The sequence below is a fragment of the Silurus meridionalis genome, chromosome 7 (genome assembly GCF_014805685.1).
Source record: "Silurus meridionalis isolate SWU-2019-XX chromosome 7, ASM1480568v1, whole genome shotgun sequence".
NCBI classification, from domain to species: domain Eukaryota; kingdom Metazoa; phylum Chordata; class Actinopteri; order Siluriformes; family Siluridae; genus Silurus; species Silurus meridionalis.
The window spans coordinates 5,552,858-5,567,035 of NC_060890.1; the positions used below are offsets into that span (position 1 = coordinate 5,552,858).

Consider the following 14,178-nt stretch of genomic DNA (forward strand, 5'->3'; position numbering starts at 1 on the left):
GCAGTGGTGAACACGTATTTTAAGAAGAAGGAGGATCATAGGGTGACGTATAGGAGTGGAGGAAGGTGCACACAGGTGGACTATGTGCTATGCAGGAGATGCAACCTGAAGGAGATTGGAGACTGTAAGGTGTTGGCGGGGACAGTGTAGCTAGACAGCATCGGATGGTGGTCTGTAGGATGGTTTTGGAGGCGAAGAAGAAGAGGAGGAATGTAAGGATTGAAAGAAGAATAAGATGGTGGAAACTGAAGGAGGAAGAGTGTAGTGTGAGGTTCAGGGAAGAGGTCAGACAGGGGCTCGGTGGTGGTGAAGAGGTGCGGATGATTGGGGAACTACTGCAGGAGTGATGAGGAGGCAGCTAGAAAAGTACTTGGTGTGACATCTGGAAATAGAAAGCAAGACAAGGAGACGTGGTGGTGGAATGAGGAAGTGCAGGAGAGCATTAGGGGAAAGAGGTTGGCAAAACAGAAGTGGGATCGACAGAGTGATGAGAAAAGTAGGCAGGAGTACAAGGAGATGCGGCAGCAGGTAAAAGGATGTGGCGAAAGCCAAGGAAAAGGCATATGAGGAGCTGTATAAGAGGTTGGACACTAAGGAAGGAGAAAAGGAGTTATACCGATTGGCCAGGCAGAGGGACCGAGCTGGGAAGGATGTACTGCAAGTTAGAGCAATAAAGGATGGAGAGGAAATGTGTTGACTAGTGAGGAGAGTGTGTTGAGAAGGTGGAGGGAGTATTTTGAGCAGCTGATGAATGAGGAAAATCACAGAGAGAGAAGGTTGGAGGATGTGGAGTTGGTGAAGCAGGATGTAGATAGGATTAGTAAGGAGGAAGTGAGAGCAGCGATTAAGAGGATGAAGAATGGAAAGTCGGTTGGACCAGATGACATACCGGTAGAGGCGTGGAGATGTTTAGGAGAGATGGCAGTGGAGTTTTTAACCAGATTGTTTAACAGGATTCTGGAAGGGGAGAGGATGCCTGAGGAATGGAGAAGGAGTGTGCTGGTACCGATCTTTAAGCATAAGGAGATGTGCAGACCTGCAGTAACTACAGGGGAATTAAGTTGATCAGTCACACCATGAAGTTATGGGAAAGAGTAGTGGAAGCCAGGCTGAGAGAAGAGGTGACCATCTGTGAGCAACAGTATGGTTTCATGCCGAGGAAGAGCACCACAGATGCCTTATTTGCTTTGAGGATGTTGATGGAGAAGTATAGAGAAGGACAGAAGGAATTGCATTGTGTATTTGTGGATTTAGAGAAAGCGTACGACAGAGTGCCAAGAGAGGAGTTGTGGTATTGTATGAGGAAGTCAGGTGTGTCAGAGAAGTATGTAAGGGTGGTGCAGGACATGTATGAGGACAGTGTGACGGCAGTGAAGTGTGCAGTAGGTACGACAGACTGGTTCAGAGTGAAGGTTGGACTGCATCAAGGATCGGCCCTGAGCCCTTTCCTGTTTGCAGTGGTGATGGACAGGTTGACGGATGAGGTCAGACAGGAGTCTCCCTGGACTATGATGTTTGCAGATGATATTGTGATTTGTGGTGAGAGTAGAGCAGGTTGAGAAGAGCCTGGAGAGGTGGAGATATGCGCTGGAGAGAAGGGGAATGAAAGTCAGTAGGAGTAAGACAGAGTACATGTGTGTGAATGAGAGGGAGGGCAGTGGAGTGATGCGGTTGCAGGGAGAAATGGTGGAGAAGGTGGAGGAGTTCAGGTACCTGGGGTCAACAGTGCAAAGTAATGGAGAGTGTGTTAGAGAAGTAAAGAAAAGAGTGCAGGCAGGGTGGAGTGGGTGGAGAAGAGTGACAGGAGTGATTTGTGATAGTAGGGTATCTGCAAGAATGAAAGGGAAAGTTTATAGGACTGTGGTGAGACCTGCGATGTTGTATGGATTAGAGACAGTGGCATTGAGTAAAAGGCAGGAGGCAGAGCTGGAGGTAGCAGAGCTGAAGATGTTAAGGTTTTCGTTGGGAGTGACGGGGATGGACAAGATTAGAAATGAGTTTATTAGAGGGACAGCACATGTAGGATGTTTTGGTGACAAGGTGAGGGAGGCGAGATTAAGATGGTTTGGACATGTGCAGAGAAGGGACATGAATTATATTGGTAGAAGAATGCTGAAGATGGAGCCACCAGGTAGGAGGAAAAGAGGAAGGCCAAGGAGGAGGTTCATGGATGTGGTGAGGGAAGACATGCAGGTAGTTGGTGTAAAAGAGGCAGATGTAGAGGACAGGGTGGTATGGAGACGGATGATCCACTGTGGCGACCCATAATGGGAGCAGCCGAAAGAAGAAGAAGAAGTGTGTAAACATCGATTTAAAAAAAGGACTTTCTTGTAAACAGAGTCGGTCTCAAATCTTTTTGATAGCACCTTGTACAACAGAGCCATGAAGCTAATTCAAAAATACACAACCTCCCTTACCTTAAGCACAAAGTTGTCTTCAGCCTGCAGCTTGAGATCCAGTACGGACTGTTTGACGAACTTCTCGAAGTCCAGGTCCCTTTTACGGGGGACATCCAGAGCGGGGAAGAGGTCCCCTATGAGACCCATGAAGACGGGCATGTCGTCTGTGACTATCTTGGGCACGTTAAAGTCTCTCAGAGCCCTCATGAGTACTTGGTCCTCGGGTCGCTCTGGATCGCCTCTTTTCAGAGAGCCGGCCACCACCAGCACTGACTTGATGGCGCGCAGTCCCCAGTCATAGTGGTCCTATGAGAAATCATAGTGTCATGGGGAAAAGGAATCTAATATGCAACATGAATCACATTATATCAATGCCCTTATCCAGAGTGACTTGCAGCTATCACAGTTTTACGGCTGAGTAATTGAGGATTAATGGCCTTACTCAAGGGCTCAGCAGTGGCAGCATGATAGTGCTGGGATTTGAACCCATGACATTCTGATCAGAAGTCCACCATCTTACCCATGTACAGTAGACAGACAGACAGACAGACAGACAGACAGACAGACAGACAGACTCTATTGCCAAAAGTATTGGGTCACCTGGTCATAAGTACAGTATGTGATTTTGGAGCATTGCATTCCACATTTAGTATCAATTTGCTCTTATAATTGCCTCCACTCTTTTCGGAAGATGTTCCACTAGATTTTGGAGTGTGCTTATGGATATTTGTGTTCATCAGCCACAAGTGTGTTTACGAAAGTGTTCCAATTCCAGATTATAGCTCTATAGCAGACCACTCAAGATCTTCCTCTCCAAATCATGTAAACCAGATCTTCAAGGAGCTCACTTTGTGCACAGGGGCATCACCATGCTGGAACAGGTTTTGGGTTTCCAAGTTTAAGTGAATGCTACATTTTATTATGGTGCATATGATTGTGTGTCTCCAGGTTTGTGGTCACAGTTGGAAAAGAACCACATATAGCAGGAAAGATCAGGTGACCCAATCTTATGGTAATTAATAGATAGATAGATAGATAGATAGATAGATAGATAGATAGATAGATAGATAGATAGATAGATAGATAGATAGATAGATAGACAGACAGACAGACAGACAGACAGACAGACAGACAGACAGACAGACAGACAGACAGACAGAATTATATTGTGTCATTGCCTAGTAAGAAATGCAGTTTAGCATCTACCAGAGTAGCATTGTGCAAAACTGACAAGTGCAGATACATTTGTAAATATAAATATAGACACAGCAAATAAATATAAATCTATGACAGTGATAAATGTACAAAAGCTCTCGAAGTACAACGAATAAATATAAAGTCCCTGAGCAGTGTAGAAATGTAGAAATGTGCAGAAGTATTGCATGTATAAATTAACAATATAAGATAACTGTTCAAAAGTATAATAAATATAATAATAATAATAATTATAATAATGACAAGAATTAAGTGTGGGTTTGAAACACCCCATTTAGTTCCCATTTGCTGTTATAATAAGTTCCACACACCTGGAAATGGGTTCCACTAGATTTTGCAGTGTGGTTGTAGAGATTTTGTGGTGCACTAGTATTTAAGTCTCAGTTTGCACTCCACTCATTGTCTCAATCACCACTAGTTGGAGTTCCATGCTTGTTGATTTAGCTTAAACCACTTTATAGTCTTTAGATTATCTGCAAGTTTCATCTGCGTATCCCCGTTTTTCCACTGTATGTTTAAGTCAGAGCGGCATAACGGTTCGCCAACTACGCCTTCCCTGTTATTCCCTATATGGTATCATTAAAACTATTCATCACGCTATATTGAAGCGGTGACCTTTTTGCCTGGAACGTATTCGGCCGTTTTGAAAATACTGAAGTCAAACGCAGTAGGTTAGAACTGCCATGAAAGTCAAACAGTCGTCCTGCAACTGTCAAAAAAAATGGCCTTTATAGAAAATGGAGAGAGGAGGTAAAAATAGAACAGGACGGAACAGTGCTTTCTTGATAAAATACCGTTTTTTTTACCTAAACTTTTCTTGGTGGCCACATGAGGAGGCGTTACTCGCTTTAAGTGCTTTAAAGAAATATTTCAGAGTTTTCAACATTTTCAACAAAAGAACAGAAAACCCACTGGCTTGAAACGAACTCATAATAGAGGTCTAAAAGCAATTTTTGTCCTCTTTTAGGGTATTTGGCAGACACCCTTATACAGAAGTAACTAACAATTAACACATATATACATCCAGTGGTGCTGCAAGGATTTCTGTCCCCCTGGCTAATTTGCTCTCTGGGCCCCAAGGCCCCATTCCCAAATAATCGAATCTCTACGTAGCAACAATCACTATCAATAAGCATAACAATTACTGTATATTTAGTAAGAGACAATAAGCAACTACATCTGAACAGTTAATAAATAATACGATGCATACTGTATGCAGTTCCATACAGAAAGCTGTTCCAAGGTTTTTCAATCCTTCGCTAGTTTTTTGCCGCCCGGTGATTTTCCATCATTTCTGAAGCTCGATGCTGTTGAATAAGTATCGCTTTTCCAGCGGATAAATATAGGAGAAAATGATAGAATTTCTATTTAATGTTCATTAAAACAGCTTCATATGGGCGAGCTTTAGAATCATAATACAAAACAGGGAACATAAATCCCCTTTAAAAAAATCTAATAAATATAAAGGGGATTAGCTCTTTTCGCTGTCTTGCTCTCTTTTTAATTTTTAAGTATTTCTTTCCTCTGCGCCATTTTTGCATTTTTATACCTGATGCGTTACAAACGTCAGAACGTCTGAGCCGGTCTGAGAAACGTCTTAAGGGGAAAACACACGCACCTGGCATGAAGGAGCTTAGGAGCTACCTAACAGACTATTATGCAAAGCAGCAATTTAAATAACAAAAATAATACAGGATAGTATTGGGTTCTGCTGGGCCTGCTGTATGACAGGACCCTTAGGATCGGCCTAATCCCCCCATTACGGCACACCTGTATACAACTGAGCAGTTGAAAGTTCAAAAGATTTTTTTCAGAGCAAAATCGAAAGCTAAATGACTAAAAATGATTGATTGAGAATGAGTGAAGGTCGTTCAAAACAATAAAAAAAAAGTCATTTCCGTTTATTCGGCACGTTTCATGAGCAAATGAGGGACTCGTGAGTTCAATCTGAGCAATGACGAGAAACATGATAACACTAAATCATATAGTCTGGAAACCAGCCTGTCTTTCTTGGGTCAATTCCTGACACCGCTACAACCATCTGTGGCTGCGAGCCAAGGAAGCAAAATAATCCAGGCTGACTGTGTGAGATGAATAGCCTACACTCTCTCTCTCTCTTTCTCTTTCTCTCTCTCTGTCACATCAAACTCTGGCACACTGTCACTGGTCATCAATTAAGGGGCATCCGAGAGGACGTGTAGGTATAAGAGGGCAGATAGTAGTTAAATAAGTAAGTAAGGCACTTTATAGTCATTGTGTGCAGTACAATTAAATTTAGTTTGGCAACTTTGACATAATATGTGATATAAGACGTAAGAGGAATCCAAATAAAGAAATTAAATAAGAATAAAGAATAAATAAACAAAGTACTTTGTAAAACTGCACATAAACAGGATGCCTTGAATATCGAAATATGTAAGTATATATATATATATATATATATATATATATATATATATATATATATATATATATATATATATGAGTAAATGTAAACCATTACTGTACTTAAGTAGCTTTTTCTGTACGTTACTAAAGTATTTCCATTTAGGAAGAATTGAACTTTACTACATTTTAAAGTCAAATATCATACTTTTTACTCAACTACGGTCCTTTTTGTTTATGAGTGGATAAAAATGTAACTGGCCACCACGCCACAAGCAACCAATCAGAGTAGAGCGCTCGCTTTGTTTTAAACTTGTATTGATTGGCGCATGGTGGTATTTACTTATAACGTAACTACAGTTCAGCGTCACTTCAAAAGCAAGCAGAACATTTTGAGAGGAATAAATGATGGAAAGATTTCCTGTCTCGAACTCGCCACAACTCCTGTAATCTTAATTTAAATAGATTTTGAATATTTCGAATAAACATTCTATTATTAGATCGTGTGCTAAGAGTAACGTTGGAGTCTTTTCACAAAAAACTGAGTTGATTAAGCAAAAATGATAATAGGAACATTATAGCCACAATTAATCATTTTAATTTGGATACTTAAGTACATTCGAAAGAAAAATACCTTTGTACTAATACTTGAGTTTAAATGGAGTGTTTTTGTTTTTCTGGAGAATTATTTAACTGAGTGTATCTTTATTTTTATTCAACTACATGCTTTGTGTACTTCATCCACCACTGTATATTGCACATAGAACAAGATGATCTTTTGTTGTTAGCAGCTGTAAAGAGTGGGGGAATTAATTGGGTGATGATAGCTAGAGCTTTGGGAAAGAAATGTAGCACTCAGCTAGCATATAGAGTGTCCAGATTCGGGAGCGCTAGCATACTGCACTGTGATACCCTATGTGTAGAAATGTACATTTTCTTTTCGCTGTGTCATGTAGCCTGTGAGCATCAGTTTTAGTATAAGTAGTGGGTCAACTTTGCATTCCAAGCTGTCTGGTTTTACATACTTAAAACTGACCATCATAATCACCTATGCACTATTGATCGATTTTGTGAAAAAGAACTTTCTAGAGCATTGTCCTTTACCTGTTTGGAGAGCAGCTCCTTGCACAGCTGGTAGAGTGTGATGAACTTCCTGGCCAGGAGTCTGGCCTCGATGAAGCCTTCTGCTACCAACATGATCTCACAGATGAGCTCAAAATCCGGGACTACCATGGCACAGGGCCTGCAAAAGAGCCATGAATTGCTTATACAAAAAAGAAAAAGCTGCTGTAATAGACAACAAAATCTGTGTTGGGATTACACTCATTGGCAAATGGCAAAATATGATATATGTTACCGGTTTAAAACAAATTAGCGGTCAAAAAAAGAGCAAAAATGAAAGGAATGCGTGCCTGAGAGCTCCTCAACTATTATTCTGCAGTGAACGGCGTGGGAGAAAAAGCTGGAAAACTGGGCAATTCACTTATACTATAGTCTTTTTGTATGCAAAGTAGGGATCTCCATATCTGAGGCTGATGCGATTCACATCTCGATGCATAAAGATACATATTCAATTCAATGTGATTCATTGCGATATGATGCAATGGAAAAAATACAATTCTATGAAATTCAATATGGTACAGATCTTTGCTTCAGACAGACAGTAAATCATAAATTTACTTAAGTGCCTTCTTACTTCTAAAGCATAGTCCTTTCACAAAGCCTTTGTAGTGAAAAAAAAGAAAAAATATTTAATAAAACCAGACTTTTCTTCTTTTTCTGTTGTCTCCAGGAAGATGCAGCTCTACCTCTACCGTGTTAATCTGTATTCTATGAGACTCTCAGGACACGCCTCGGTCTCCATAGTGTCGTGATACATCCGTGCCGGGGGCGGAGCCAGACGGAACGGGCGGTATTAAACACCAGCAGCCGACGAGACTAAATCGGGGGTCCGCTAAACTTTTGAATGTCTCTTTCTTCCAGTGCGGAACCAGTGGGATTTGTTACAGCGTCATATTCACGTAGCAGCAGTGGTGCTGAGAGAAATCAATCTACACATCAAATATATCAATCATGACTTATTGATCAATTTCTGAATGCTAAAAGTGTAGCGCGTCTACTAATAATTCTATATAAATAAATAGTTTTTTTACGGATGCAAATACGTTAAAAAACGATGCACCGTGATACAAACGCCAACTTGCATCCGATACACGCTTTTTTAAAGCGAAGCATCACATTGTTAACATTAATGCGAAACGCAAAGTACGATTATTAATCAATAATTTTTTTTTAAATTCAACAAATTTGATATAATTTGGGATTTAAGTGATTATTCGTTTATCTCCCACCCCTGACGCAGTCTGTTCTCATCAAAGGAATTGATAGAGAAGGGTGAGATCTATACAATTTACGCAATTCCTGCTCATTTTCCTGACCGATGATTTGTTGACCGTTAAAACCTTCACATTTTGCCGGTGTTTGTTTTTTTTGTATACAGCAAATTAGACAGTGAGAACATGCATTCATAAATTAAGTAGGGAATAAAACCCCTAACTTTTTCTAACAACATTTCCATTTCCATTGATGGTATTTAGCAGATTATCCAGAGCCACTTACATTTATCTCATTCATACAACTGTGCAGATATGGGGTTAAGGGCCTTACTCAGGGGCCCAGGAGTGGCAGCTTGGTGTGGTTGGGATTTAAACTCACAACCTTCAGACCCAAACTCCAATGCCTTAACCACTAAGCTACCACCTCCCCAAGCATGTTCTGAAGGGCTACACATCATTCCTCTTATAAAACAGCATTTTGTCAGAACGACGTTTTTTTTTTGCCTTTATATCCTGTACTTACCGGAAGAGAGCTTTCAGATTCTCGGGTAGCTCGGTCCTGCCGGCATAGCCTGGATTCATCGTGATAAAGATGCCCACGGAAGGTACTAGGGTCACATCCTCACCCATGAAGTTAAAGCGTTTCTTTTTGTCCCGAATGGCATCCTGGATACTTTTCACCTAGTAAAACCAAAGACATCTCTATTGTATTGTACGTCGCTGATAGAAATGTCAATGACAAATGTATTGGGACACCTGACTTTTCCAGCCAGATGTGGATCTTCCCAAAACTGTTACCATAACCCTGGAACCACACAAATGCATCTGGTAGCATGATATTTGTTCATCTTGAACTAGGAGACCAAAACCTGTTTTAGCATCAGGCTGCCTGTGTGCACAAAACAAGCTCCATTAAGATTTTCTTTACATGGGTTGAAAGTGTTTGCAAGATCTTGATTGGCCTGCTATAGAGCTTTGACCTCAACTAAGTTGAACACCTTTAAGATTAATTGGAATGCTAACTGCACCCCCCCTACTTTCTATCCTACTAATACCCTTGTGGTTAATTGAGCACAAATCCTCACAATCACAATCCACAATCTGGTGAAACATCTTCCCAGAAGAGTGAAGGTTCCTATAAGAGCAAATGGGGACTGAATGTGAATTGGGATTATCAAATCGCACACACAAATCGTATCATCAGGTGTTCACAAACGTTTGACCACAGATTGCGCATGTATTAAGACCATTTGCTAAATGATTTAGTGAAGAAGTGAAGGTTAAAAAAAAGCACAAAGCTTAGAATGTTTAGCATCCAGGAAAGTGCTTTGCTTTGAGTGTAAATCAGGCATTGTGCCAAACATGCTAAAGAGGACATCGCATACCCATACGCTCTACACCTCCATCGTATATCTCTATACGCGAGTGCGCAGCCGTACGTCAGATAAATATGCGATGCGGAGACGCCATCGGTTGCACGCCGCATCAGGAAATCATATCGCATAATGTATTCCGCCTGTTCGGCTGCACAGCGAGCGGTTTTGGTGTTTTGCTCAATGCAAATTGTTCCGACTAAATGCCCTCAATGACACTCGCTCTGCGTTCACAGGCAGATAAACGGTAACATTAAAGCATTATAATGCCAGTGTCACGTAGCTTATTCATAGAACCAGTGTCCTCGAATAAACCCCAGTTTCTACTGCGATGATATTTTAAAACAGAGCGACGTGTCAAATCAAAGACACTTTCGATTTCCGACGGAAATTGAATTAACTTGAGAAATCATGCCTCGTTCTGGGTAAAAAAAAAAATGCCAACGTAATCAGTTCAATGGCTCCATCTTTTCGACTGGTAGCATTTAAGAGAGAAAAATAAAGTGTTCCCTATTAAGGAGCCCATTTACTACCCTAGCGCCATGCCTCCCATAGTGAAAAGCCGAGTTGGGCTAATTTATCTCAATACTGATATGTCTGCTGGCCTGCTTGTGTTTGTTTTTGCCTAAGCAACAGTTCTCGCAGACAAAACATAAAAACCGTGTGTTCCCTCATCCTGTCTGGGCTTAAACAGAATGGATTATCAAACTGTCCTCCTCCAACGAGCAGCCAGTTCGAACAGGAAGATGAGGGGCCGCCCGAGCTACTCCGACGTTCCCGAACGAAGCTTATTCTTTCTATGCACGGCACCAAATAAAAAATTTAAAAAAACGAAAAGAAAAAAAAACTTTTCATTATTCATCACAGTGCCAAGAACCCATTCATTTCCCTGACATTTCCAGGATTCAGACAGCAGCAGTGATGCTTAAAGAGAGCCCACCTTCACCTTCATTCTAAACCATCACTGACTCAGCAGCTCATAAAATGTACCCTAGCATAGCGCAGTTCTCTGGAAGAAAAAAAAAAACACCGGAGACCATATGGTCATTCAACGATCCATCATCACAGGTAGATTATGTCTGCAGGCAGGTATTAGTAAATGTGTAATTAAAGATTTGCCTTGTCGTGTTTCGTTTTTTTTTTTCTTTTCTCAAAACTGTGCCACATAAAAGCCTGACAGGCACACTCTAAAAGCGAATGTAAAGCAAAATGGATTTTGTAGCTGCTAATTAAAAGATACTAAAAGGAATTTAACCCACTGGTACTTTTAGAAGCTTTCCCCACAGCATGAATGGTGGGTTTCGCAGTTCTAATAGCTTGAGTGGGTGGGGGTGGGGGTGGGGGGGGGGGGTATGGGGCGGGAGGGTGGTGTGTCAATTTTTGAGCACGGTGGCTGTGAGGCATGGAAACGGATTACAGACCTGGCCTATTGGAAACGTTCCCATGGGTCTCAGCCACTAGAGGCCCTCGATGAGCATAGATTTACTCGGAATGATCAGGCTGATAGGTCATTATGCTAAGCCAGAAAACAAGCAAGAGTTCATATGACACAAAGCTAATTACTGTAAAGTCACAGAAGCTGAAATGACTTTGGAAAGCTTATTGGTGTGATAACGGACTAAATAAGCTTCCTCTACTAGTCACTGATTCCGCAGATTCCAGTGAACGACTCTGGATTTGGACCAATTGATAGATGATATTGTGCTTAAAAAGAACAAAGAAACCAGTTACCTAAAAATGTCCAACTTCTGAGTAGTACTGTGGCTATGTAAGGATTAAGTATTATAGGCTTGAGCGAAAATGACATCTTATCATCTCAAATCATCTCGACATAACGCTATGCCGCCACAATATCCTGTGAAACGTACTTAAATTTGACTTGTTTTGCATATCGTTTGATTGCGTTAATACGAATTTGTCATACGAAAATACAACCCCAGTTTCCAGAATGTTGGAAACTGGGGTCCAAAATTAAAAAGAAAAATAAAAACTTAATGCAATGATTTGCAAATTCCACAAATCCATATTCTATTCACAATAAAATTAAAAATAAAAACATTTCAGATGTTTAAAATGAGAATATATATATAGCATTTTAAGACAAAAATAAGTTTACGGACTCACACGGACACGGACACGGACTCTTCTACTATGAAGTCATGCTATCGTAATAGATGCAGTACGCAGTTAGCATTGTTTTGCTCAAATATTCAAGGTTTTCTCTGAAAAAGATGTTGTCTGGATAAAAGCATTTGTTGCTCTAGAACCTGTAGATACCATTCAGCATTGAAGGAGCCTTTCCAAATGTGTAAGCTGCCCATTCCACAGGCACTGATGCACTCCCATACCATGCGGCTAAGAACTGATAAACCAAATGATCCCGCTCTTCTTTATTCCAGAAGACGTGGTGCCCATGGTTTCCAAAATAAAATAAAAATTATGATTTGTCTGACCACAGAACAATTTTGTCTCAATACATTTTAAATGAGCTTTGTCCCAGAGAAAATAGAGGCATTCTGGATCATGTTCACGCATACCTTCTTCTTTGCATGAAAGAGATTTAGCATTTTTGAGACACCTGGCAACCATTCAATTGTAAACTACCTCAGAAGATTTTCTCAGTTTAAACAACTGATATGTTTTCGATGCTCTACTGTGAATAAAATATGAGTTTGTGAGATTGCATTCTGTTTTCATTGAAACATTTTTCCAACTTTTGGAAATTCCGGTTGCACTCAAAGAACAAAAAAAAAAGCAGCCTGGTTTTCCCTCAGGAGATTGTTTTGAAATGATTTCCCATGTGTTTTGAATTCTTCAATATTAACCGATACTAGAAACCCCAGCCCCTCCCCCTATCTTCTATGGCCTTGCAGAGGAACCCTTGCTTTATATCAATGTAAGAAAGTATACAAGTTTTACAGCTAACACCGATTCACTGTATTTGTTTGAGATGTGACTGAAAAAAGTTGTTTGATAATGATAAAAAATAAATGAATAAAATTGACCTAATTCTGTAATCATTTGAAATGTTAATGGAGATTATTAATTGATGATAGTGATTAAATATGCCAGTCAGAGCACAGGTGCATCAAACACTTTGAGTAGCAGATCGATGGAGAAAAATATCAGCCATGTGGGCATGAGACTAGTGCAGTGTGAAATGATTATACTGAAACTGCAGAAATAATAATAATATTAATTAATATCAAATGTATTAATTAGAATTTTTATTTACAAATTATATTATATAAAAATAATAATAAATATAATTAGTATTAATAATTATTATAATTGCCATCCCCTGCTCAATCCTAAAATGCTGCAAATGCTCTCTTTTGAATACACAATCACTTCGTGTATCACAAAAATCTTCCAACATTAAGCTCACAAGCATGGAAAAAGTCACAGAGCGCACACAAGCGCGCCTCCTAATCCAAGCCGGGGTTACCAGTGATACTAACGTATAGTGAAAACCCACCTGCACCGCGACCACGGAGAGAACTTCCACTGAGATCCTGTTAAATTCATCGAAGCAGCCCCAGGCACCTGTCTGCGCCAGGCCTTTGTAGATGTTGCCGCAGGACTATAGGATGAGAAAGGCAAGATAGAAAAGGAGACAGGATGAGAAAGTTACATGCTGGGTAGTGTCTCAGCAGAATCGCTTCGGAGCAGATGATGGGGAATAGATACGGCTCAATGCGAATTATAGCTACGTTCTGCTGTTGACTTTTTTCTTTCTTCCAAGTCATGAGGATGTTGCATAATTCACACTCCATCCAGAACCTATAAGTGTCAGGGTCCTAGGGTTTGCAAATAACCCTGGTATTCATTCATTCATTCAGCAGAACAGGCCTGTTTATTATGTGCAGGGGACACGATAATTGAATATCAAGAAAGGATAATATATATATATATATATATATATATATATATATATATATATATATATATATATATATATATATATATAAACATGAAAACATACACAACAATGTCGGGGGTATAAAAAAAAAAAAAAAAGAAACCAGAGTCAGCACAGTGTCACTCCTTACCGGAAATAACATAACATTTGTTTTACGCATGCATGAAAATGCTAAAGAATCAAAAGTGCTAGCGTTAGCTGCTAACCATGAAGTGGCTATTGACTGATCGGGTTATTGATTCTTTAGCGTTTTCTGTCCAGCTTCAAAAATAAAGGGAGTGAATGAATGAAGGATGGAAGGAATAAAGACATTTGTTAAAGTCTGCTGAAAAAAGCAGAACTGTTAAGTAGAACAAATCTTTAGAAAATTTAATATTAAATGTAAAACACACACACAGACACATCTGTATTACCCAAATGGGGTCTAACAAATAAACTATTTAATTGAATTAATTTATTTTAAAAAGTGAATTGCACTAATTTGATTTAATTATTAAATATTATTTTATATATTATTTAACCAAGCAGGCATCTCATTTAAAATTGTT

General features: G+C 39.9%; 1 protein-coding gene across 1 annotated transcript in view; it reads right to left on the minus strand.

The window, feature by feature from the left end:
* Positions 1-14,178, minus strand: part of dnah9 (dynein, axonemal, heavy chain 9) — a 141,444-nt gene that overhangs the window by 85,482 nt on the left and 41,784 nt on the right. The window contains 4 exon segments of the mRNA XM_046853566.1: positions 2,418-2,705; positions 7,104-7,242; positions 8,859-9,016; positions 13,187-13,291. Of these exon segments, the coding sequence (XP_046709522.1) occupies positions 2,418-2,705; positions 7,104-7,242; positions 8,859-9,016; positions 13,187-13,291 (690 nt within the window).